The 26,279-nt window shown below is 41.4% G+C and overlaps 2 protein-coding genes across 2 annotated transcripts in view; one reads left to right on the top strand and one right to left on the bottom strand.

Annotated features, from left to right (window-relative positions):
* Positions 1-1,228: 1,228 nt before the first annotated feature.
* Positions 1,229-26,279, bottom strand: WRNIP1 (WRN helicase interacting protein 1). Its single transcript, XM_033060882.2, has 7 exons — positions 25,626-26,279; positions 16,680-16,871; positions 15,433-15,677; positions 8,606-8,823; positions 3,335-3,490; positions 2,458-2,537; positions 1,229-2,007 (listed from the first exon to the last, which is right to left on the bottom strand). The coding sequence occupies exons 1-7, from the start codon at positions 26,262-26,264 to the stop codon at positions 1,732-1,734; spliced, it is 1,806 nt and encodes a 601-aa protein (XP_032916773.1). The 5' UTR covers positions 26,265-26,279; the 3' UTR covers positions 1,229-1,731.
* The window catches only part of MYLK4 (myosin light chain kinase family member 4), a 76,325-nt gene continuing 65,705 nt past the window's right edge, over positions 15,660-26,279 (top strand). The window contains exon 1 of the mRNA XM_033060891.1: positions 15,660-15,739. Coding sequence (XP_032916782.1) covers positions 15,684-15,739 — 56 coding nt within the window. The 5' untranslated portion in view covers positions 15,660-15,683. The remainder of the gene's footprint in view (positions 15,740-26,279) is intronic.

The following is a 26,279-nucleotide window of genomic DNA, read 5'->3' as shown; positions in this document are numbered from 1 at the left end:
TTCAAACAGAGGAGATGACCCTCTGTAGGGGGATATAAAAGAGAGGCGCATCAGCAGCAGGGAGAGAGCAGGAAGCAGCCACTCTCCAGTGCTGCTAATTATGACAGGGAGGAAGGGAAAAGGTAAATAATACTTGGCTTGGAGAGCAGCCATGAGGCACAATGGCTTTGAAAGATTAACTTGTTATCAATACTCTGGCAGCCCACTAGACAGCAGCGTCTCATGGATCTGACCTGAGGGGCACGATTTCTGCCTCCATTGGAGGCTGAGGAATGAAGCGCCACCTCTGAGCCTTTTGCCAGCCTCTGCTGCCCTCTGAAGGTCAGCACATGCTAGTCAGATTTACTCCAGTTTTGGAAAAGACCACACCTTGCTTTATTCCTCCAAAGCCATTTCAGAAGACCATCAGGATAAAAATACTAAACTAATTAATTACCCCCTTAATTCATGCAACAAGAAAGTTCCGACCAACCAACAACAAAAAGTGAATTGTGCTAAAAAGAAAAGCACACAAATGTACGTAAATGAAGCTTGTTTAAATACTTGCTTGTCTTTAGAATAACACTTTGCTCAAAGCGTTCAAAAAGTACTTATTTGAGGTAGGAGAACACAGAAATGTTTAAAGAATATGACTCAAACCCTCTAACAGCACACAATCATGCAAAAGGTTCAATTCTGAAACATTTCAGTTACACCACAACCTTTGGCTTGAGCCCTACATCATGTATGAAAGCAGTCTCACAACAAAATTAATCTCCAACACAAATCACAAAACTCTGGAGGCTGTATGTCCAAAACTTTTGATCAAGGGCAAGGGTCAGCAATTTGTCTTGAGAATGAAGAGCAGTAAGCAGAATAAAGCTGGTTTCTGGACTTGGCACTGCATCCTCAGCCCACAGACCTCCTGGCTTGTGAAAGTTGCTCTGAATGAACTCCAGATGCACGGCTGTGGCAACCCCTCTGATCTAAGTGCCACACAGCACCAAATAACTCTGCTGCCAAGAAATACCCACCTGCAACTGGTATGTTCCAGACAGCTGACAGGTCATATCACAGCCAGAGAGAGGTAGAAAAGAGCTTGGTAGCACTCCAGTGGCCATTTTCATGACTATTCTACTCACAAAATGAATTAAACTTGCTCTGGAAAGTAGGGATAATAAAATTAAAGGGGTATCAAACTTTTAAAACCACACTGCTGTCATAGGAGTATTTAAACAAAAGCACAGACACTATTTTAACAGCTTTATTGGTTTAATAACTGTTGTACAAAATTGGTCTATGAAAAATCATAAGAGCAAAAAAAAATTATTCTGTAATTATATTTTGTACAATATTTTAGCAGAGCGGGTACAATTTACTATTTTTCTGGAAAATAATGTTCTCAAAATCTGAAATAGACACTGATTTTAAAAAGCAGTACAGTAATATTTCCTGTCTCACAGCAAGAACCAGAAAACAAGCCTCTTGGGGCTTTTTTTAGTTTCATTTAAACCAGTGACAGCACTATATGGATAAAGCTTATTTTTGCATTTCTACACTGCCTAACTGCAATTCTTTACAAAATACCTTCTGATCAACAGGAATAAAAGCAGCAGGATAAAAAAGTATCTGGAATGCTTGGTGGCTTAATCCTTTCAACCATGGTAACAAGTGGCTGACACTGAAAAGGAAATTTTTATCCCAGTACAAATGTACGAGTCATACAATCAAAACCCATACCAAGCACAGCAGTCACGTTTCTTGTTCCTTGAAGAAGTCTGTTCCTTTCAACTCTTGTGGTAGATAGTCCTGCTCCACAGGTCCCTTGTACATGGGGTTGTATTTGTAGCCTTTTCCATAGCCCAAGTTCTTCATGAGCCTTGTTGGGGCATTTCTCAGGTGCAGAGGAACAGGGGGCAGGGGTCCCGTGTGCATCCTCAGGCATTCCTTGACCTTGCCATATGCCCTGTACACCTCTATAGACTTTGGGGCTCTGGCAAAGTACACTACACACTGTGCTAGAATCACCTGCAAACAAGCAGAGGAAAATGTTAAATGACTTCTTTTATGCATCCTGGGAAAAGGTCTGCTATTCGGGTTGTTTGTACAGCATGGCAGGGATTGTGTTTTTAAACTGACCTCTGCCTACTACTATAATATGAATACTCTTATTTAACTACACCATAGCTCCATGTAGTTTTCACTACTGGAAAATAATAGCTACTTTATCATAGAAAAAAACCCAGAAAAATGATGCATGTTAATGTATCACATTTTAACAATAAACACACAGCAACTTTTATTTTAAACTACAGCATCTATTTTCAGAGCTGCAATGTTCTCTTGTCAAAGAAGAGCCATGCAGAATGAACAAGTTACTAAATCTACCCAGTCCTTGCAATCTGCTTCTTTTTATAGTTACAGATAGGTTTTACAGATTGCAGAACTTTCAAATCAGTGAATTAATGAAGCCTTTACCTCACATTCAGGCATTCCAATGAAGTGACAGCCTTGATAAGCAGCAACTGCTTGAGTTAAAGCCAGGGGATCTGCCAATCCTATAGAAAGGGATCACATAAAAGCAGAAAAATGTTTTTTTTTAAACTTTACATCTTTTTTTTTTAATTTTATTTTTTCCTTTCTTGTAAGGTATCCATGCACATTTCTGAGTTGCCTTCCACAAGCTTTCCTCTGTCCCCGAGGGGAGAAAAAAAAAAAAAGTCTAAGCTGTGGGTATGATTTACAGACTGAATCTGCTGCCACACAGTGGCAGCCTGTGCAGTAGCTGACCATATACAATTCTCGTACTTTTTGAAATTAACATAGAAATGGGGAAGTATTGCTATTCAGACATAGTTTCCCCAGATCTCCTAACTCGTCACCCATCACATATGTGCTAAAAGAGTTGCTGGATCTGCAACTTTGGACAAGTAAATTAAGATGCCTTACAGCTAGAGACACAGCTACCAAACCTGAGGTTTGCAGGTCAGGGTAGGCATTCATGTGCCAGATTCATCAGAAAATCAGGCATCTCTGAAATACACACTCTTTGTGGCACAAGTTTACTGGTGATCTACAACCAGCAGAGTTTAAAAGAATCCATATTAATACACACCAACCCTGACCTCAAAAACATTTCCTGAAACAGGCAATCATCACAGTGACACCTCATGTAGGTCTCTGCCTCCATATACAAATTTGTTGGAACAAAAACATGTGGAACATTTCAGTATTTCGCACCTATTTTGCATATAACTGTTTTGGGTTTGTTTTTCAAAAGCCAACTTCTAGAAACCAGAGAAGCCTAGCAGATCTTCAGTGTACTATTCCAATGTGAAATACTGCAAATACTGACCTATATCTTCACTTGCAAACCTCACCAGCCTCCTTGCCACATAGAGTGGATCCTCACCACCCTCAAGCATTCGAGCAAGCCAGTAAAGGGAGGCGTTTTCATCGGAGCCTCTCATAGACTTGTGCAGGGCAGAGATGCAGTTGTAATGTTCTTCTCCTGTTTTGAATGAGGGAGAAGCAATACACAAAGCTGTCAGGAGGAAATTAACTGAAAAGCATTTAAGGGAACAGAATGCATTTTACTAGATTGCATCAGTAAACATAAGCTGCTGTTTCAGGTTCTCTTTCCGGGTATGTGGTTACAGCATTCATTGATGTTTTCAATGCCTTCATGGTTTCCCATGTGAATCATTCCCTAGCTACATAAGCAAAACAGAGCAACTGCTGATGAAAAGCAAATTGGGTATTTTTAACATTGGTAGGCAAATAGTTTGGGTTTTGTAACCTAGTGACCTTCCCCTCAAAAGAAAAAAAGAAACAAACACAAAAAGATAACACCAGGTATTTTAAGCAGTTAGGAAGAAAACTCTACATAAATAGCTTGTAATTGCCAAAGAGTAAAGTACAAGCACATACTAACAAGTGACCATTGCTTTTGGACACACACAGAGCTCTGAGAAGACAACAAAAGAATCAGACAAACTCAGTACTGTACAGTAGTGGTATTTTAGAAAAAACACATTTCACATAATCTAAAACTTGAAAATAAAGTGCACAGTAAAACAAGGGTTTGATGTGCTGTATAGGGGTGAGAAAAAAGGAAATTCCATGGTTATACAACGATGGAGCGTCAATGGGTAAAATTTGGAAAAAACAGAATTGCAGTGCACAACCCTGGCAAACCCCTAAGAAATGCTGAGTTCAACTGTGGACACCTGCACTACTGCAACAACACTTGAAATGCTAGACTCCTAAGTAAGAAGTGGGAGGACTGAAAGAATTACAAGGAATTTTCTTTCATTTAATATTAAAGTTTAATATATGACAAGATTTGGACTCCAAGGAGAACCAAAGCTATTCCACAGATCTTCTAGGGCTACACTTAAAAATAGGGAATCAGTACTACAAACACGGAATGAGACCCTTCCTGCTTACAATTTTCCTCTGTGCAACTGGTTTTGATTCTTATGCATATCTTTTAATCAAACTTGTAACAGTATTTCGCTGCAAGTTGTTCAACTTTCCAAGTTATTTGCCTTTTTAATTTTTTCAAGTGCTTGGCATTCCTTGGCTCACAGCTAAGTGTGTATTTTAAAGGCAACTGGCTGCATGCACAGCCATCTGTTAGTATTCCTCTTCTTCCTAAGGCTAAAAGGATTTACAGCCTGAGGGCCACATCACAACACACCAGTCACTTGTAGGCCCTGAAAAATAAAAGGGCTGCCTGAGTGATTTTGAGAACCAAAATCACCATGCAGCTGCAGTTGCTCCATTTGTAGCCAGCAAGACCTTCACCTCCCAGGTCCATTCCCCCCATCTCTGCTCCTGCTGGAGTGTGATTCTGTGGGGAATTCAACACTCTGCAGGCAAGCACAGGCAGTCAGGCAGCTATTTTTGCTAGGACTCCACACAAAGAGCCCTGGCATGCAGCCCTCACTCGAGCCAACACAAACAGCACGTCCGTGCTCCATCGTAGCACTTGAGTCAGGAGCAATAAACCCAAGCAGCTGAACTCGTATCATCCTCTTGCAAAAGGCGTCTCTTGGTCTCTTAAAAGTAAGGAAGATGGCCTTTAAATATCTCCAGAGGTTGCACTCACCCAGATTTTTCTGCTGGAGACTTTTATATGCTGTATGGGCTACTGTAAAGTGTCCTATGTGGGGATACCAGCTGGAGAGGCAGAAGGAATCCAGTGGATAGGTTTGGCCTAGAGATATATACCTGCAGGGAACTTCAGACTTCAGGATGAGATGGGAATTAGTTTTCTCCTTTTATTTCCTCCCTTACGAAGTTAGTGCTGGTGACAGAGCTACAATGACAATACTTATACATCAGAATTGCATTACCAATTAAAGACAAAATATAGTGATGTGCATTGGAGAGAGGTCTTATATTGCTGTCTAAAATACAGTTTATAGATAGCCTGAGGTACCAAAAGTAGTTTAAAAAAAAATTAGAACTTTTAGTAGACTTTATTAGCCTTCTCACGTTGGTTAGTTAACATACAAGTTTGGGCCTTATCAATCCATTTGAGAAACAGACACATACCAGTTTATCTGTCTCTGTTGTATCCCAGATGCCTCTTGAAATTGAAACTATGGAGAATTTTTGGAATCAAAATACATCTTTCTCTATGCAGTTCCCACAAAAGCAAATACCTTTCTGAAAACAAGATACTACACAAGAGGCTTTGTGGAAGAGAGGACTCTCTAGTGTCTGATATATACAGATGCATAAATCCTGTTGATACACGCCCACAGATTTCTTTATGTGCTTATGAGGAGTTTTCACACTAGTTTCAGATGCCGATTTATCTAAAGTCATATTGATAGAAGATAGGGAAAAGGTCTCGTTCACCGACAACAGTTAATATTTGAGCTTCTTAAACAATTCCTATTCACACAGTAGTGGGCAAAACGAAAATCAGTCCCCATCTCAAATTATTTTCTATCTTAGTCAAAGATAAACATCAAACTGCTCATTGATAAAGGACAGAAGAAAGCCTTGGAATTAAGACTAGAGCAACAGCACAGATAAAAGCACTTCTCATTCTGATCTAGCAGAAAAAAACTGAGCTGAAAAAAAACATTATGGTATGAGTGTGGTGGTTTAACACCACTTGGGAATTCAACTCCAAATAAGCCACTCCCCTACCCCAGCAATGATGTGCATGGTATGGAATAGCAACTTAGCCCTGACCATGACTATGTGGCTCTAAGCTCTGTCCTGACAGCAAACCCGGGACAGTGAGACACCTTCTCTTTTCTCCTCCAGACAAGGGAAAGGAAAAACTGTGTTCCAGACTGCAGAATTAATTAACTTCAGTATAACACACTCCCAATCTTTACCATAGATGAAATTATGTCACCACACAGACAGCAAAATTACTGACATTGATCTTATTAAATCAGTGTTAGCAGAGTGACACAATATGTAAAAGGAAGGGGCAACAATGCAACTCTTTTTAAAAGATCTAGTCACTGCCCATCGGCAGGTAAACTTTAATGAATTTGGTTGCTACATCATTTTCTAAAAGGATCAAAATTTTAACAACTGCAATTAAAAGCTGAAATATGACTAAATAGTTTTTGTTTCCCTAACACTGCAAGGGCTTCAGGCAGTTGCTGGCAGTGAAATTTGATTAAAGTTGTTTCTTTGTCCTGCCAGCTAAAATGCATCAACTATCTGCACAAAGACCTCTTCTTTACATGTCTGCACATAGATCAGAACAATAGCCTAACAACTGCATTATGAATAATTTCTTTCCTAGATTACTCAATGAAAATGCAGAAGAGAATGCCCAACTACATGTATTAGGGAAATTCTGCAGAAGGTAACAAAAAAATAATTTAAAATAAAAGGTCCATATTTACATGACTATGTACACTAATCAATTATTTGGTGCTTTCTAGATGAACATGCAATACACAAATATATGTTGCTGCTATCATGATCAGACTCTCCACTTTAAAAGACTGAAGCCTTTTATTTTAGAGGACTGTGGATCCCACCAATAGCTGTGATTCAAAATGTATTAGCTAAAATATGCTACCAAAAAAAAAGGTATTTGTTTATATAGTAGCAGCTATCCAGAAGGCCTTTGTATTTAAAAGGACAAACAGCTATCTCTACTATGGACAAAAGTGGTCAACCTGAAGTCAACAGTCAATGGTCAACACAGACTATTCCACAGAAGAGAGAAATTGTGTAAAGGCACGTACTCAGGCAACCTGGTACTGTGACAATATTTGTGTGAGGCTTTTTGGCATTTATACAATACAGAAAAACAGAGGTTTCATTGCTCTCACCACTGAAAATCTCTGGCCAAAAAGCCCCACAATAAATGACAACGAAGATTTCTGCAGCAGAAAAGGGCCTGACACATGCTACCCAGGCTTGATGCAAGCCTCAGGAAGAGGCACTCTGTACCATCTCTGCAAGAGTAAGGTGTAGGAGGGCTGGGAGCAACGGACACAGCCAAAAGTTCTGTGTGACAGTGGCCACAAGGCGACAGCAAACACACAAGAGACCTACGTGGTGCAAGAGATTCAGACCAGCGAACTGGTCAGATTTTCCGCTTCCTTCTAATCATGACCTCTTCCTGCCTAAGACCCCATATAATTTTTATTCTCCCTCCCCCTGCCTACCCTTGACTTTTCAGCTGCCATTAGATCAGTATCTGCCCAGCTGCCTTTTCCCTGACAGTGAGTCATCATTACTTCTTTGTAGCAAGAAGGCTGCAGGAGGGCATATATTACAACCAGCTTCAAGAAACCTCTCATCACAGGTTTTGAACAGTGGCAGTTAATGTACCATATCAGAAACAGTGGCCAAAGAAAAAAAAAAAGAGAAAAAAAGAAATCAGTTCTCCAAATACTGCTTGGCATAATCATTTCATACTATTCTGCACAGTCATTCAAGTGCTGCTGAAGAACTAGCACATGCATTCAAGGAGATTCACCCAATCTCTGATTCTCATAGATTTTTAACACTCTAGCACAAATTGGTTTAGTGGCCAACTAGTATGATGCCTAAGACTGCCAAGTCACAAATTTAGCAAGAGTGGTTATCACACTAGGAAGCATTAAGTGCAGTGAGATTTATGTGGCCTGCCCTAAGCGAGCTACAGAATTCATTACCTTAAAAAGCAACTCTAAAAATAAAGCGAACTGCTCAGGTTTTGACATAACATATTACTGTGAATGTGAGCACTTCCAAGACTTTCAAAGGAGTAGAAGGGCAATGGAAGACATCCAACTCTTCAAGAAAAATGTCCTCATCAAATTCTTCTGCCTCTTTACACCGAAACCCTCATGGAAGACAATATAACCTTAAATAACATATAACTTCGCTATGTTTTAATAGTGAATTTAATTTCACCAAATATACAACTGTTTTCAGGACATCAAATAGGTCCTTCAGCTAACCTGCACTTCCTGGTTGAGAAGGAATTTCCAGTTGAATTACGCTGTAGAGAAAAAGTAACTTTTAGGACAAACTTCAGTACAACCACTGTTTCAGTAGAGCAACTGGTAGGAAAAATGCAGAAGAGAAATTAGAGAGGTGTCACATCTTGAGAACACTGCATTTTAGAAATGCATTGGTTACTCACCTGCTCGGTCATACAGGATGTGAGATCGCTGGAGCCCCTCCTTTATATGCTCTTCTGTTACCAGAATGCCATCTGCAGCACCACCTTTGGTAGTGGTGCTTCCTGCTGCTATTCTGGCCTGCACTGCCAACTGGAGTCCATTCAGCCCAGTCCTGGCATCCCCATCGCAAAGATAGGCCAGTGTGTTCAGAGCTTTCTCCTCTATGTACACCGGGAATCTGCAACAGAACAACCACACACCCTTAGCCCCATCACACTCCTCTCCTTACCTGTTGTGCTGCAGATGACTTTTCTTTACAAAGTTTCTTCTTAAGATTTGTCTTAACTCATCTTGCAGAGCCAGCAGCCGACCCTCTTCCTCCTGCTCCAACGCCTGCTAAATACAATTGCACATGGAAAATGTAGGACAGGAGCTTTCACCTATTAACTCCCTAACTTTTCCTCACCTCATTAAATTCAACAAAAACTAGGGTTAAGTTTTCGCCACAGCCCAATTCTGATACAGCCAGCTGAACTTTACAAGGTTTTACTCCATCAGCATTTCACTGCTAGCACTTCAAATTCCTTGGTGGAAGAGCACTAAAAAGGTAGGAAGCTATCCAAATGCAGGTGAGAGAATATAGTGAGTTATAAAGTAATTAGCATAAAGTTTTGAACTAACTACTAACAACAGCAAGAGGTGCTATCAGTTGTTCAAAAAACAACTGGAAAGATTGTTTACAATGTGAAACACATGCATCCTAATTTAACAACTCAGTCACTGGGGTACAAAAAAAATCTCACTAGAAGGGAGCTGCATCCTCATACATGTTCATCACTCCTCTTGCCATCTACTGATCTGAGTGTACCAGAACTATACAAACACATGAAAAAGGCCAAATTCCAGTGAAATCACAATCTAAGTGAATCAGTCACTGAGATTAGCTCAGTTGATCGGAGCATGGTGTTGATAATATCAAGGGTTCAATCCCTGCATGGGCCATTCACTTAAAGAGTTGGACTTGATGATTCTTGTGGGTCTCTTCTAACTCAGAAGATGGGAACACCTGAGAAATACAGCAGCAGGACCTCCTGAGATCTGCAATGAGTCCATGAAAAATCTATGAGAACAAAAAAGTCCTCAAGTTTTGTCTTTAGGTTTTCACCTGCTGGGCTGCAGTCCTCACTGTTGGGGCACATCCAAACCAGTTCACCTCTGCACGTTTCACAGGCACCCGTTGAGGATTTAGCCCTCAAACCTCAGTTATGTAGACAAGGTAACATCTAAGGAGTTGCCAGGCAGAGGGTGTAACTGATCTGATTTGGAGACAGCAGCTAATGGAGTTAAAATACAGCATGAATGGCCCTAACTGATCCACATCGAGTAGCTGCACTGTAAATCAAGAGTGACAGGTATCAGTAAGGATTAGCACATAGAGCTTGGTGTGAGAGGTCATTTCTTATGAAGCTCTTGTGTGTCAAATAATTAAGGATTCACAACAGCCCTGCACTTCATTTACCAAAACATGTGTTACTATTACCACCAGTGGTGCACAAAAAGGCAGCATCAGGGTTCCCAGACAGATGTGTCCACTGACTTTCCTTACTTGCCTTCTCTTCCTCGTTGCAAACCCACTTTGCATTTGTCACACGAAAGAAAAAACGGTAGGTTCTGGGAAAATTTTAGCAGTTAATATTTGAGCCATCTCTTGGCCACACATAAAAAGGAAAAACCAGTAGAGCTGTGATCTTAATCAACCACTGCAGAAGTAGACAAATGTCCTCTAGGGGTAAAACTCATGCTGCAGAAAGTATACAGTGGGAATCATGCCCTGGCAAAAAGAGTTGCATCACATGCACCTCGTCATGACTTTTTTCCGTCTCCTTATTTCTCATGTATTTGATGAATTTAGGAAAAAAAAATTAACACACACATACAGTGGCACTTTTGCCAGGGTTAAAAAATCATCTTTGAAAAAGGAAGCAGAACAATACAACTGTACAGGGACTTACTCAGTCAATTATCTCAAGCATCAAATTCCTTGAAAATCAGGAAGCAATGCTCACCCCTCAGCACTACAGACGGGCACCAGATCTTTCATAAGCAACTAAAAAAGCCAGCACAGAAAGCAAAAGTTCTTTTTAAAAAACCAGCAGACACGACGCACAGGCATCCTGCTGCTAATACCTCCTTCAACAGAAATGACCCCATATACACCACATGCCAAGCAAACACTTCTCACACATCAGCAGGGCGTACTTGAGAGAAGGTTTCACTTTCAAGGACTAAGCTCTTTGTCTGCTGCTTGTAGAGAAGCACACCTTGTGCTTGAGGCCTCCTCACACTGATACCACAACTGCAGGCAACTGCAGTAGAGGGGATGCACTGAGATCACTAAAAGGCAGGTACTACCTTGGAAGAATCTAAAGTACAGTCTTTCCCCAAAAAAGTTGAGGTCTCAGAGGACTTTTCACATTTATCTGCCAATTTCAAGCTGCGTTGTATCCTGTTTCTTGTTTCACTATAGTACTCTAACTGCCCTGTTGACTCAACGTAAGCAATTTACTTTACAGAAAGTGAAACAAATATTCACAAGAAAGTATAAAAAAATCTGCTTACAAGCAATGGCCTTGTCCATTTCCATGGTGAAATTTCAGTTGCAACATAAGGGTAGCGGCAATTCCAATCCAAATAATGTATTATATATTGGCTGATCCAGTCCATGCCTACAATAGCATGACATGCAGGATGCGATAAAGAACAAGAAAAAATGGAGAAAACTTCCACACACAAGGTGTTTGCACAGCACATTGATGAGAATCACTGATTGTAAATAACATATTGCTTCCCTACTGCATAATCTCAGCTCCATACATACTCAGTATTTTAAAATAATAAAATAATAAAAATTCAGAATAACTGAATTAAGATTTTTTTTTTCTGAGCAATGAAGATCTCAGAAAATTCCATTTTTCAATGATTTAATTTCACTAGTCAGGAGTCTAATTTCAAAATCAGGATGGCAATTACTTCCATACCTTGGCTTCCAAAACCACTTGCCGTGTTTTATATTTTTAAGCCCATCCTGTCTTCAGAAGCTCAAGTGCCCTACTCCTTCCTACTTTACCCAACTTTTGCACCCATCAGAACCACAAGGCAGAGTAACTCCCATGCTTCCTGACCTCTTTCCAAGCTTCCAATACTCTTGCAGATGGGGAATCCCATATTTTTTTCAACTTCCAAAATTAACACTGAACATCTACTGGATGCCAATGGTTGATGTTGGTACCTTGTAACCAATGATACTTGGACACAAAAACATAAACAAGTCAAAAGGGACGTGCTGGGATCCACCACTCACAGGGTTGAAGGTGATATACTAGCTCAAGGAATGGAAAACTACCACTACAAGATAATAAATCCTTCTTCCAGTTCTTCTTTATCGCCATACCCTCGAGACAGGTTGTGCCAAGAATCAACATGAAATGCATTATGAACTACCCATTAAACCCACACAACACCGCAGGATTTGAGCCAATGACAAGAGAGCATAAGTAGTATCAGGGAGTAAATATAAGGAAGCCCAAGCAAGGAGAAACTGTATGATCAAAGATTAAAAAAATTACTAAGCCAAACATGAGACAAAGCACCCACAGCTTCTTCCCCATATAAACCAGTACTTAGTTACTTTCTCTCCCTAGATTCACTCCTTGGCAGATTGCAACACTTTTACAGGCAAACACAGTTCTTCATCTGAACTACTGCAGTGTGATACGCACTGCTCACCACCTTACAGCATTGTCTACTGGTGTTGTCTCTCACCTCTCAACTCATTTCCTGCAAAGAAATTGAATGGATATTCCAATTAAGGAACAATTTTCAAGAAAGTATTGAACAGCAAAGATCCAAAGGAATTTCACCTTCAGTGTTGTGATTTACGAACCAGTGAATTCAAAACACGCCAGAACTTGTAATACAGCCAGTAACAGGTTGAACTGCATGATGTCTGGGCTTGCCAACAGGAAACTGGGGTTCCTTCCATTTCCCTCGGCTGTGTGCCTTCTGTGCTATTTAGCTTCAAACACATTAATCAACCATCCAGTCTACTGTCTGACTTCAATTAGAGATACCATTCTGAGGGCAGCACTTGAATGACAAAAATAAAAAGCTGAGAGAAGAATTTGGTTTATTCCACCACTGACACAGCAAAGGTAATGTACCAGTGCACACCTGGAACAGCTTGTGCCATTACTGACACAGCATAAACTGCAGAAAGCACAAGCAGTTGCAGCAATAAAAAAAAAATCTTTAACATTGACTTATTTTCTTCATCATAAGTATGTTTTTTCCTTTCCTGTTTCTCCATCTTTCAGTCTGATGTACTGAAGACTTTAGAGTTTGATGGCAGTAATGCTGATGAAAATATAACAAAAAGCACATATTATCCTAAAGAAACCCAGTAATTAATAGAAAAACTGTCAAAGAACCTTTGCGAGCCACAATGACACAACAAATAGAAAGATATCCAAGAACTAACACCTACTGCTAGTTGCTCCAGCATTAGAGCAAGTTAAAAGGCCACGGTGGAGTGAAAGAGCATCCAAATGATCTAACCTTATCAGAAGCCTGCAGCAATGGTGGAAGCAAAGTAAGAAAAATCCACAGAGAAAAATTTAAGGAAACATTTGGGTAGAGCACACTGTCCTTGTGGAGTGCAGATGATGAAATCCATTTAATCACTTGGGGATGGCTGCATTCGTGCTGGGCGTGGAAGATGCCTGTAAAGATGCCTGTAAGGAAGGTTCACCCTCACCTTATTCCTCAAGGTAATATGAGAGACCACAAACAATCATCCTCTCCTTCAAAATCTCTTTTAGATATGTCATCCTGCCAGACAAGTGATGTGATACTAAAACCATCTGAGGCCAAGCAGCACATGCAGTACTTCATATTACACTGCTGTGGCTTCAAAAGGGAGACTCACACAGGAAATGAAACCCAAAATTCCATGTACATATCTCTTGTGCCTTCTTGCTAGATCTCTGCAGCATTTTCAAAGTAGGTACACCCCACTGTTTGGGGATGTGCTGCCTTACAGCTCCTTTTCACACTCTGAAATAAAGGTGAGCACCATAACAACCAAATCAAATTGTAATTCGTGATTTCAATTTATTCTTCAGGACTGCATGATCAGTTACATACCTAATCTAATGAAAGTCCTGCTCCATAGAGGCAAGAGGGTAAAAAGCTGAGACAGCTGATCCTGCAGAGCAGTGGAAAGGAAATAAAGAAGGAAATGGTATGGACACTGAAGCAAGAAGCAGGAATCAATGAGGAATCCAAACCAGAACCACAGTAAGGGACAGGATGGCTTATAAAAATCTGAACTTATCAGCAACAGAATGTAGGAACTGTGGCCCAGCATCAAATCTCATCATGAAAGGTAAGAAAGACCTGAAACACAACTGTAACAAACCCTCCTCAATTCAAAACCCCATTTTTATTTTTAAATGCTTGGCTCCAATGACTGCCTTTGGAGTGTGGCCCTCTCTCTCCATGGAGAGATTTCTGAAACTGTGTTAGTTAGTGCCTGCCAGACTTCTTTCAGTTTGATGAAGCACCATGCTGTTTAAATCATCCATAGCTATCAGAAGGTTACAGGCATGGAGAGTCCAACGAAATCCAAACCCAAACAACTGCAGCTGAAACTATGCCTTGTACTTTAATCCTGTACAGAAAAGAAAGCCTCTGAACCCCAGTCAGGGTGTAGCCACAACCACAGCTGTGCCGTTACATTAATGCTGACATGCAGTACTGCCTTCTCATCTAAAATTCACATTACTACAACACATAAAAGCTACAAATGAGTAAACCATGAGGCAGGGTAACCTAAAAATAAGAAAGGAATACCTTTTCTTACCTGACCTGACCTCAGTATTCAGGTTGGCAATTCTTTGTGCTTACATTCTGTGATAAGGTTCAGGTGGATTCCTGCTCATTTATTTCATACCATCTGTCAATCACCTCCATGTCAATGCAGTGTAAATTACTAGGAGTGCAGCTAAGAACCAACACGAAGGAAGTGTAATAGCTTGCATGTGAGTACCACAGTACCTCACATTACTCTTACTTGACAGCCTCCTGTTTCAGAAGGCAGATAACTTTTGTAGATAAATCTGAACATTGATTTTTCCAAAACTTTTTAAAGTGTTTAATATGAATTTATCTGTCTGGACATCAAGGAGCAGAGAAAAACACAGTCTCTCTTAATCTATCAGCATCTCACAGCAACAGCCTCCTCTCATCACAGGATATCCTAAAACACAGCACAGGATTTATCCTGCAACTAAAGAACAGAAGCAGGAGCATCTTCCCTGATATTAAAAAAAATTCTCGGAAAACAACAAACTTCTGGCAGGCACTTCCAAATTAAGAGGGGATATCCCATCCAGCACTTAATGGTAACATGATGCTTATACAACCAGTAGCAAGAAGTAACACACACTAGGAGACAACAAAGACCTAGTTACAGGCTTCTACAGCAAATACTCAGCAGCAGCACAGATTTAAATATCCTGAGAGGGTGAGTCAGGAGTTACAGATCCAAGTATAAAATTCTCTCCTAATCCAGACGGTGAGATTATGTTTTGGATGGAGAGAGCCAATGCTTTGAATTCTCTCTCTCCTGTCACCCCCGCCCCTGCCATATGCTGCCACTTCTTTTCTTTACTATCAGAGGTGGCTAGGGTTTCTCTTCCCACCCCTCAACTGCTTCATTCTCTCCCTGGCAGGCAGTCAGCTCCTCGGGCTGCGCACGTTAACACCCTGCAGCCCATAAAGTACTCACTCTGAGCTCTTGCTGCTGCTGCCAGTCGCAGGGGTGCCGTGCTGGTCACTCTGGCCCAAAACCCGGAGCCCTAAGAACCTGACGGCCCTCATCAGAATTGCCTCCATCGCTTCAACCGAGAGCTTCTCCAGGACAATCACCCGGCATCGGCTCAGGAGAGCGGCGTTGACTTGGAAGGAAGGGTTTTCTGTGGTCGCTCCTATCAGAGTCACCGTCCCACACTCGACGTGAGGAAGGAAAGTGTCCTGAGCATGGGAGGGAAGCAGAAAAAGCTGATCTCGATCAATGACAACCTGAAACATCCAATGTGAGTAGGCTACATTTTTTTTTTGCGTCTTGCGAGACTTTGGGTTCACTGTTGATATGACAAATAACCACACTGACAAGGCAGCTCATCTGCAAAGATACGGAAATTACTTAATTTCATGCACTCCACACCCTAAATGATTGCAGTGAGAATGACCCTACCAGCTGAAAAGAAATAAGTAAAGAAATCTGCAAATTTTGAGTTTGTGTGACATTGGTCTACTGCATGGCAACACAGGAAATCATGAAATTGCCTTAGCAAGTGTAACAAATGGTGAGGCTACTCCTACATACGCTTTGAGTCAACCATTAGGGCTACAATTCCCTGCCTAATTCTACAGTCAGAAAACTACAGGAAGATTACAGAATAGTTCAATTTAAAAACTGCAACCTGTAGTACAGAATTCAAGCTTTGCATGGAACAACTGAAAAAACCTTATACTTAGGAAAGGAAAAAGAAAAAAGTCCCAAGTGATGGCCGCAGTGTTATCCTGAAGTACCATGCCATGACTTATTGCTTCTCACACAGAAGAGAGGACATTAAAATATCCATGTTTAGCACACTTACATTCCAGACCTTTGTAAAGGTAATACAGAATGCTAAGCCCCCAGATGGAGGCTGAAATGAAGATGTGTGCAGCAAACATTGCTAAAATGACTTTTAAAAAATAAAATTTCAGAAAAATATCATTTAAAGACTGGCACAAAAGTCATCTATGAGTATAACTTAGCCTTTTATTTAAATATTTTAACTACAATAACTAAATGTTGGTTGGAAGTTAGCTAAGGAATGTAATTTTTATGTTTCTCCCAAATTCATCTACTAAAAGTATTAACATTGAAATCAAAAGCCCAGAGGAAGCTATCACCTTAAGGCAAAGTGGGAGATTTTAGAGAAGTGCTGACAAAGGCTCTTTCATAAAAGCAGAGTAGTACAATACCTGCTGAGATTTATTGAAACGATGGATCTCATCAATAAAGAGGATAGTTTTTCTCTTGAAGAGTCTTTTTTCATTCTGGGCTTGGCTGATGACATCTCGAACATCATTTGTCTTGGCACTTGTGGCTGACAGTGTCACAAATCTCATGCCATTCTTTTTGCTGCTGTTGGCTATGATGTGTGCCAGTGTAGTCTGAAACAGCAATAGGAGAAAGCTTTGTAAAAATAATTTCAGACACAGAAAGTAGCAATTTAAAGGAAATATGTAAAGAACAAAGCTATATATTTTGGACATAGGGACAGTGTTGACAGTTTACAGGGTTAAGGCATTTTAGCTCACGTTATTCTAGGGCACAGAAGACTTAAAAACTTCCTCGTAGAGGTAGCTGCGAATTCCTCTGCTGCATTTTTAATGCCTGCACTTTTACGTATCAAACCCAGAGAGGCTCAGTACTGAAAAGGACAGCACTGACAGCTGTCTCCTTTGTCACGGAAGAAGTGCTCTCTGCCAAATACATTCCTGTCACAGAAGACAGGCTGACTGCAATTCCCCATGCAGCAATTTTGTGGAGTATGTTAATGAATAAAGAGCTCGACTGCTCCAAGACACCCGCCTAAGAGTTTGCAGCACAACAGCATCTAAGAAACAAAAAGCTACAATGTTATTAATTAAATCCTTTTATATTTGAAATACACATAAAAATAAAATTAATCAGACAGCAGTTTCTATAAAAGCACAACAGAACATTAGTGTTAAAAAATTACATGCATACTTAAGAAAATGTAACTCTTAAATCTAAATAGTCAACAGTAATCAAATGTTGGCCCAGGAAAGAAAAAAGTAGCTGACTGAACAAACTGGATGTTTTTAGTAAGCAGCTCTGTTGTTTCTCTGTCCTTATGAACAACCTTTTCAAACCCAAATGCATTAATAGATGATTTCACTTAGCCTACCAAAGCACAAAAGCAACTTCCACCAACGTCCTGGGTAGATTTATTACCCAGGATTTTGAGACTTTACTTCATAACCCTTAGTAAACACAGGTGTATGCCCCAAAGAGAACGCATCTCTATTTGAAAGTACTGCTAGAGAAAACAGGTGATTGTTCCATCAAGCTCACTATTCTATTAGAGAAAGATCCAAAGGAGACCAAAGACAGGACAGCCTCAGCAGATGAGGCGTGGAACAGGTGCTGACAAAACCACCTCAGAAGATATTCCAAGTGCTGAGGTTAAAGCAGCAGGTGGTGTCAACCTGATCCTCTTGCAGGGAGGCTGCAGCAACAAGCACCTACCACTTGGTTACCAATGGTGTTGCAGTACCCTGCTCTGTCCCTTTAGTGGATCTCCTTGTCCCTGAAACTGCAACTAGCCCAAGTTAGAAAATGGGAGGCTAAGAAGAAGGATGTATTATTATTTATTCTTGCTTTAGTTTTAATAAGGGCTTCCTGATTACCTTCAGACGTGGTGTCATTTGAGGTCCTGACACAAGACTTGCATCCCATGTCAGATCCTTCCTTGCTTCCTGGAGCTCAATCCACCCATCCCCAAGTTTTATCACTGCAGAGGACAAGACTGGAAAGACACTTGGAAAGTGTTTTCAGCAAAGTCTAGAAATATTAGGAAGATCTGAGGGGAAAAAAAAAAAAAAGCAAATTCCACCCCCACCCCACCAAAACCAAAAGAAAACTATCTTTGAAACTGAGATAACAAATTAAAACCAATATTCATGTTTCCTTACAAAAGGGTCTTGATTCAGAATGGAACTTCAGAGGATATAGCCATGCCTTAAAAATCTCTGAAAGCACAGAAACACCCAATACATCAAATTTGAGGATGAAAAAGGAAAACTACACCTCTTCCTTCTCTAAAAGTGGTGAGAGGACAAAGAAAAAAAGTAAAGCAGCTATTCTTCTTGTAGTTCCACTTGGACTGGTAGCTTACATTGTACCCTGACTGTCTCTCAGAGAGTTTTGTTATTTGCAAAAAAACCCACTAAGGACTTTGTTTTGAACACATGCACAGGAGTCCATATTTCTAACTCTAATTTAGGGAAAAAAAAAAATTGTTTGAAAGTTACTGTTAGACCAAGAATCTACTTGAAATCTGCTGCATGGATCTCAGTCAGCAGATACCCCTCCCTCTCTGCTAACTTGTGGGTCACCAAAGGTTGCAATAAGAATAACATACATTGCCTTTCAAATGCAGTGCTTGACAAGGACAGGCATGTTCACAGCCTCTTCCTTCTGTTCTGCACAATCAATCATTCAGCAAGTCAAACTGCCTATCACACAGATGTAAAACTTTTCCTGGTCCTCTGAAAGACTTACTTCCCATGAGTTCAGGCTTTTTATGCTACTTTTTGTCCTACCATCTCAAGCAAAAGTCAGTAACAAGCTACAGTTTTCTCCCTCTTTGTTACTTCAGCTTACATCCTAAAGGAACACATAATCCAGTGGAGAATTCACATAAGCAAAGCAACTTAAGTATGAAGGTGCTAGCATAGAAAAACTGTACTTCATATGCTAGACTCCTAGTTTCCTTCAGGGGCAATGTATTTAAGGGACAAGAAGAAAATCAGAAATCTGATATGGAATAAGGCAGAAGAAAACACACTGATTATCCTCCATTATCTAAAATAAATTTCAAAGTTTGATTCTTACACTGGAAAATAAATCTTTTAAAATAGTGACACTGATGCTGCAATCTACTGTGAGTGAGTACCCCGAATCAGAATCTGCATAACAGGTACAAAAAGGAAATCCAAACAAGTTGATAACGTGCTCCTTTTATAATACAAGCGTTCCTTATTTAGCTCATGTTTTTTTCCTTATGGGCAGGGGCATGAATATTGTTTCCCACAAATTAAGAGTGATCCAGTGACCCTGTGAACTAGCCTTTTGCTAACTTCACTAAAACCTACACCTTACAAAGCTCACAGTGTAATATCCTTGTCCCTTCCAGAAACTATTCTTATTTCTCTTCTTTTATGATGCCAAACTATTCAAACTCATACCTATTATCTCAACTTTTATGCTGAATATTGTGAGACCTTACTGACCTACCTGTTTAGACAAGCTAAAGCAGTGACATTATAAAAAGCTGTTCTGAAACAGAAACATATTCACCAACAAACTTCTGAACCATTATTCACCAATGAATAACATTTAACTTCAGCCCGTGGCCATTTATTTGCAGACCCGTTACACACAGAACAAACACTTAACTACTGAAACTCTCCTTCATCATCCTGTACTTACTGCTTTGTGTAAACTCAGCCCAAATGAGAATATCCTACAGCTCCCACTGTCAGAGCAGAAAAATCAATCAGATTTTCTGTTTGGTAAGCTGCATGCTTGTACTAGGAGACAAGAATTTTCTGTATACCCTGAAGTTGCCTTGACTGGGCAACGCAATTTAGGTATGCACTACTTCCCTCCACTCTGCACGGCCACTAGTCAATGTTACTTCACATCCATGGCTGGAGAAAACAGTAAAAAGCTCGTACAAGTTAAGCCAATCTTACTGATGCTGATGTTCAATGACTACATTACCTGCTCAGAAGTAAGGTGGTCTTTTTGATTTTTGCAGCTCTGTACCAGGCCATTAAACTATGCTCATCACATCAGCTCACCAAAGCTCCTTACAGGAATGAAGAGTGGTGTTGCCTAGCTCACTTCAGAAAGTGGAATTGGAAAAAACTGGGAAGGGACTAGCACACAGGGTTAGATCGTATAAAGAATACTGCGAAACCTAAGGTCCTTCCAATATACATGGTTCTCCCAGAAAGTCTGGAAGGTTGTAGGCTCTGCCAGGACACGTTTAGGTGACCAAAGCAGATCTGGCACAGACTGGCACTAGCGCAGCACAGCATGTATTATTTCTGAGCAGGGATAATCTAGCTGGCATGTAGGTTTCCCCAACAAATGACTTTGCTGGTTTGTTCCAGAGCAAACCACAGTGTGACTTACCTTTGTGGCAGGGATGAAAAGAGACTGATAAGCCTAGTGTAAAACACAACACACTAGCTACACTGACAGACTCATAGGGCCTAAGCTGAACTAGCACCCTGATTTTCTTTGCTGCTGTTTGACCATGACTTTCTGGCTATTTTTTGCTCTTCATTTATTCTGGCCAGGATTTCCAAATCTCTGTTTACATGTTGCCATCAATGGCCTCCCCTCACCCTCAACCCTCCCTTTGCTGGCAGCAGGGCCATACTGTGGCTGCCAAGCAATCAGGAAAGGCCGTGCTCTGTTTCACTGCCTGGAGGGAGACACCAACAGCATCCTTGGATGCCGCATAGGGCAGTAGTTCTCTGGGATGTAACTCTGTGGATGTTCTCTGTACCACACTGCGTCACAGCAGATAAGCCAGGCCGTGTCTAAAGGAAATTGGCAGCATAGCAGGTGAATATGCCCTGGGGACACAGTATACATAGATAAACACAATCAAAAGTAGCAGCAGTTGGCATTTATGTAAGGGCAGATACTATTCTTACCCATCTTGTTTGGTTCTTCAAACCCCAAATAGCCCACTGAGATACTACTGGAGGAATAAGTGTCACTGAACAAGAGACACAGCATGTGCTTTACAGCACTTCCAGAATCCAAGCCCAACCAAGCATAAACAGACACAAGGCCATTGCATAATGTTTGTTGAAATGGAGCTGTATCTGCATTTCTGTGTCCCAATTTGTGTACATGCCAACTGTTTTATGGATACAATAGTATTTTCTCTTCCAGCATTCTCTTCCTAGAGAGCTATCCCAAGTTATTCCTGATTTAGACTGGCATAACCAAAACCAAGCACACAGTATTACAACACTGCTCCCAGGCAACTGCAAAGACAAACTCATTTTTCAGAGCTGTCCTGAACTTTCAGGTTACAGTACTGTAAAAGACATGATAGAGTTGCCGTTTAAAATTTCATGCTAATTGATCAGAAGAACTCATTACTTCTAATGGTTCAAATCAGGCCCCAAGTTGTATGAGTAAGAGAAGACGAAACACAGAATCAAACAGTCTGTTAGGTAACCACTTGTATTAGCAAACTAGGAAGCACTGGAGGGATGATAAATATGTGGGCACCAAAACAGGTGTTGAACTTGCTGTCCTGTGTTTCAATGTGTCCTTTATTGAATGCAAACAAAGAAAAGAAATACAAGGGATTTCTAGAAATAAAATATCATGTCAGAGAAGATTTGACAGAAACTTCAAAGACCACTTACTGGGGTTTTGAATGTTTTGCACTCATACCAACATTGCATACTTTATCTTATTTCTGGAGTACAACATGAACCTCATAAAATCATGCATGAATGTTCTTTGTGTTATCTTCTATAAGGAGTGGGTTCATGCCACTTGCTATCTATTTTTTTTCTTGTTAAGCAGCAGACATAAGAGGGAATGTTTACTGTATTAAAATACAGAATGTTCAGGTTTATAAGGCTTAAACTTTATCTGTGGCAGCAAAATTATTCGGTGCTCAAGTTACTCTGTGTCCCCCCACTAACTCTTTACTAAAATTGGTGCCCCAATGGCAGACATGCAAAAATCTAAATCCCTGTATTAAGCTGCTATAAATCACAGTACATCTTACTCACATTACACTCGGATTCATACAGGCCTTTAAAAATTTGCATAGTCAGGATGAACAAGCTAACTGTTCCTAACTTAATAACCACGACATCTCTTTGAGGCAGTATTTCTTCTGGTCAGCTTCTTGAAAGAAGAATATAGGCCCTTGTGTTCAACACTTCACAATGACAAAAGTGCAAACGAAAAGTCAAAGTCTCTTCATCCACAGCACCTTGGCTTCCTAAGAAATTAGGATGACAGACCCAAGGTACAAAGATCATGTTCCCTTAAAGTAAGAGGACTCAGTACAGATGGAAACTCAAAAGAAAAGAGGATCACAACAGAAATACCCCTATTTTGTCTTTTCCATTTTGAGGACATTTCCTTGAATATTCAAGTGCAGCTGAGGCCAAAATCAACTTGGGCAAAGCAGTTACATAACACAGATATTTTTACTCCAGTACCTAGCTTTATTGTTCTCATGATAAAAACGATCCAAAAATACTCTTGACCTACAATATGAAATATTGCATTTGCAGCACTTCAAAGGCAAGATTATTTTCTTCTTGCTTAGAAAAAGTCTGTTGAACTACTATTTTTCATAAAAGTCCAGATTAAAAAATAATACATAAATTGATTTGAAATTTGGTCCTGATGATTTATTCCATTTCAGTTTTGGTTTTTTTACTTTGTCCTGCTCTACCCTTTTCAAAAGTATCAGTTAGCATGGCATTTGGCTGTAGAAATGGAAGAAGGCATAGATGAGCTGCAATAACCAGATTCCACGGGTAGCAAGAGCTAGCAAGAGCCTGAAGAGGTTTAAGAAATGTATGACCATCTTACACAGCACTTCCGAATTTAGACCAACATATCTAATTGTGCTGCTATTTTAGCTCTTTGATGGGCAGAGCTTAGCATATGGCCTTGTTACATACAAAACTACATAATATGCAGTTATTTCTCAGTATTTTTCCTGATGAAAGGACTGTATTTAATGGAAGAAGTTTTTGCTAATCAATCCAACCAGGTCCTGAGGCAGTGAGAATACTTCTGCTCCACAGGATCATTCAAGTTTTCAAAACTAAACTGCTTTCTCATTAAATGTTTTCTCAGACACGTTATATACATACAACTCAAATAGTGAGTGGGATAAGCAGGCAAGAACAGATCTCCCTTTCCACCTTTAGGTAGACTACTTTGCTAGCACGTTAAATCTGTTAGGAGACGAATTTTATAAGGACACATCCAAGAAGAGAATAGAACTTTCAGATATTTAACTCAGGCAGACAATATGATTTATGGGGAAGAAGGTCTGAGATAAAACTGTACTCCAGCACTACCCTAGAAATGTTGATAAACCTGAGTGAAAGGGCAAAGTTCAAGTTTTTGCAGAAGGAATTTCTGGTTCAGCCAATAATGGATTTTTCATCAGGAGCCAACTGAAAGCACACAGAATCAGAACAATATCCTTGAAAGCAGAGGAGTTACCCAATAGTGTAAGAACTCAGTGAGTAAAAATGTAACAGGTAAGTTGTGGAACTGTTCTTTGATGGGTCAAAAGGCACAGAAATTAGGCAAGTCAGACAACTAAGGAGCAAGAGAATTTAAGCTCTGAAAGGCAAGCTTACTAAATACAATTCTGGGTGAACCATATGGGTGAGAAGGATGGGTCGTATGAAAGATGAAAACTGTGATATTGCAGGCATAAAACAGATCACCACTACTCAAAGACACTTTCAGTACCACAGAAGGCCCCTAAAGAAGACCTGGAACACAACTGTTAAGCTGTCACAAGCTCATGAAAAAGCACTGCCATGATCAAAGCCAGGTGCATTCATCGGATCACAACCCAAAGGCCACTGAAGCCAGTGCCAGTTTGCAGAGACTGTACTGCAGCCTTTGCTTTGCTACCACTGTACTGAGCAAAGACAGCTTCAAGAGAGAGCAAGCACATGCTCTTCTTGCCAGAGACAAGAAGAAACAAAAGGCATGAGACCACAAAAAAAACCACATAGAAGCAAGCCCCTGAATGTGTTACTCATTCAGCAAGGAGAATCCTTATTTATTAAAGAACTGACTTCCACTTCCTCTCTCTGGTCATCTTACTTCAGTCAATCCACCTCCTCTTTAATCAGTTTTCAGAAACAGCACTTCTTCACCTCATCTATTCTGAGCTCTTGCTTTCTGCTATTCCTTTGCTATTTTAAAGAAGTGGCAATTACTGAAGTTCGCTAGTTGATTCTTTTGAGGTGTATGTTATCTAGCCTAAAAAAACCTACTGGATCATCGCTAATGGTATTAATCTAACACTTGCTCCTCATTTATTGTGATTGACTAGCATTATTATTTAAACACTACACACAGTTATTCTTTATTTTCAGTTAAGTACGCAGAAAAGGCCAAGCTGCTGCTCTGTCTTACCTTCTCTCCTAAGCATTACCTTCCCTATCCCTGATTCCTCAAACATACTCTCACACAGCCAACACATCAAATGATATATATAACATACGTGAAACTAAATGCTGTGAACACATTAGACTGACAGAGAAAACTTTATTTTGTTTGCCCTGCCACCCCACAAATCTGAAACACGTGGAACAACAGGACAAAAAATTAAGGTGAGATCTTAAAGACTGCTCAACCACATCTGAGGCATTCCTTTGGTCCTTCCCTCACAACAACAACTGTGAATCCCTTCACTGCTGTGCTAGAGGGTCTTCTGGGATTCACAATGGCCCCCAGTATGTTAAAGGAACCAGAACACGAAGATGCAGTGGCCAGATCCTGCAAAGACCCACGAGGCTAAAAGTGGTTGAAGGTGGATGAGTGACTAGCCAAAGGCTATCTGCCTTCTACACCAGCGCTGCTTTCTCTCAGGGACAAGTATTCCTAGGCTAAAGCAAACCTAATACTTGCAAACTGTGCTGTATTAATCTGCTGGTATCTCACCTTGCTTCCTAAACACATGCAGAGATTCTGTGGTGTTGCTGTTTTTCAGCTTCTCAGGCATTAACTAAACCACGGCTTGTGTTTTAGGTACGGATTTTGGAGTTACGAAATCTGAATTATCTGAAAGGAAGAGAGGCCTTGGGTAACCAAAGTGCAAATTGTATGGAGCGGGGCTGATGGGGGTGGACCAATTCTATTTCATTCATGAGGAAAGGTTGTGTTTTTTGCAATCTTAAGTGAAAACTAGTGGAGATCAGCCAACATAAGGAAACTGCAAAAGAAACCAAGAAGACAGAAGGGCGAAGAGGAGTCCGAAAATTAACAAGTTTTGCGAACACCGGCCTCCAGAGCCACGTGTGGCAGCGCCGGCCCGACCCCGCAGCTGTGAGCGGGGCTGGGCGCTCGCCGCCCGCACTCACCTTCCCGCAGCCCGGCGGCCCCCAGAGGATGAGGGACGGGATTTCGTGGGACTCCAGCAGCGACCGCAGCAGGGTCTGCGCCCCCAGCACCGGCTCCTGCCCCACGTAGTCCCCCAGCGTGTCCGGCCGCAGCCGCTCGGCCAGGGGCTTCCCCTGAAGCTTGTGAGCCAGGCTCTCCCCGCACGGCGCGGCCGCGCATCCATGGCCCGGCTGCACGGGGGCCTCGTCCCGCCCCGCGCCGCTCCTCCCGCCGGCCGCTGCCGGGCTCTGCCCGCCGCCGCGGCCCTTGTGGAACAGGGAGAACACGGGGGACCCGGCGGCCGGGCGGGCCTGCTCCGGCTGCCCCTCGGCCTGGCTGCCCGGCGGGGCGGCGGCGAGGCGCGGCCGCTTGCTGGGGGGCTCGGGCTGGGCCCCGCCGGCCTGCAAGCAGCGGTCCAGGTGCGCGTTGATGTCGGCGCCCGGCAGCTCCTGCAGGCACACGGGGCACTGCACCAGCCGCTCCTCCTCGGCGCCCTCCGTCGGCTCCATGGGCTCCCCGGGCGGGCAGGAAGCGGAGCCGCCCGCAGCCCTTCGGGAGCTGTAGTCCGCCCGGGCCCGCTCCCCGCCCCGGCTGCCGGGCTCTGCCGCGCTGAGCGACATCGCCAGAATCTCTGC

This window comes from Catharus ustulatus, chromosome 1 (assembly GCF_009819885.2).
Source record: "Catharus ustulatus isolate bCatUst1 chromosome 1, bCatUst1.pri.v2, whole genome shotgun sequence".
Lineage (NCBI taxonomy): Eukaryota > Metazoa > Chordata > Aves > Passeriformes > Turdidae > Catharus > Catharus ustulatus.
This window is presented reverse-complemented; position numbering and strand designations above follow the sequence as displayed.

Coding starts and splice junctions, on each gene's coding strand:
- WRNIP1 (XM_033060882.2), bottom strand. CDS start 26,264: ATGTCGCTCAGCGCGGCAGAGCCCGGCAGCCGGGGCGGGGAGCGGGCC. Junction 8,824..15,432: donor AGCAGCAGCAAGAGCTCAGA/GTGAGTACTTTA, acceptor GTTCTGTTGCAG/ATTCCCGGTGTACATAGAGG. Junction 3,491..8,605: donor CATCCTGTATGACCGAGCAG/GTGAGTAACCAA, acceptor CATTCAAAACAG/GAGAAGAACATTACAACTGC.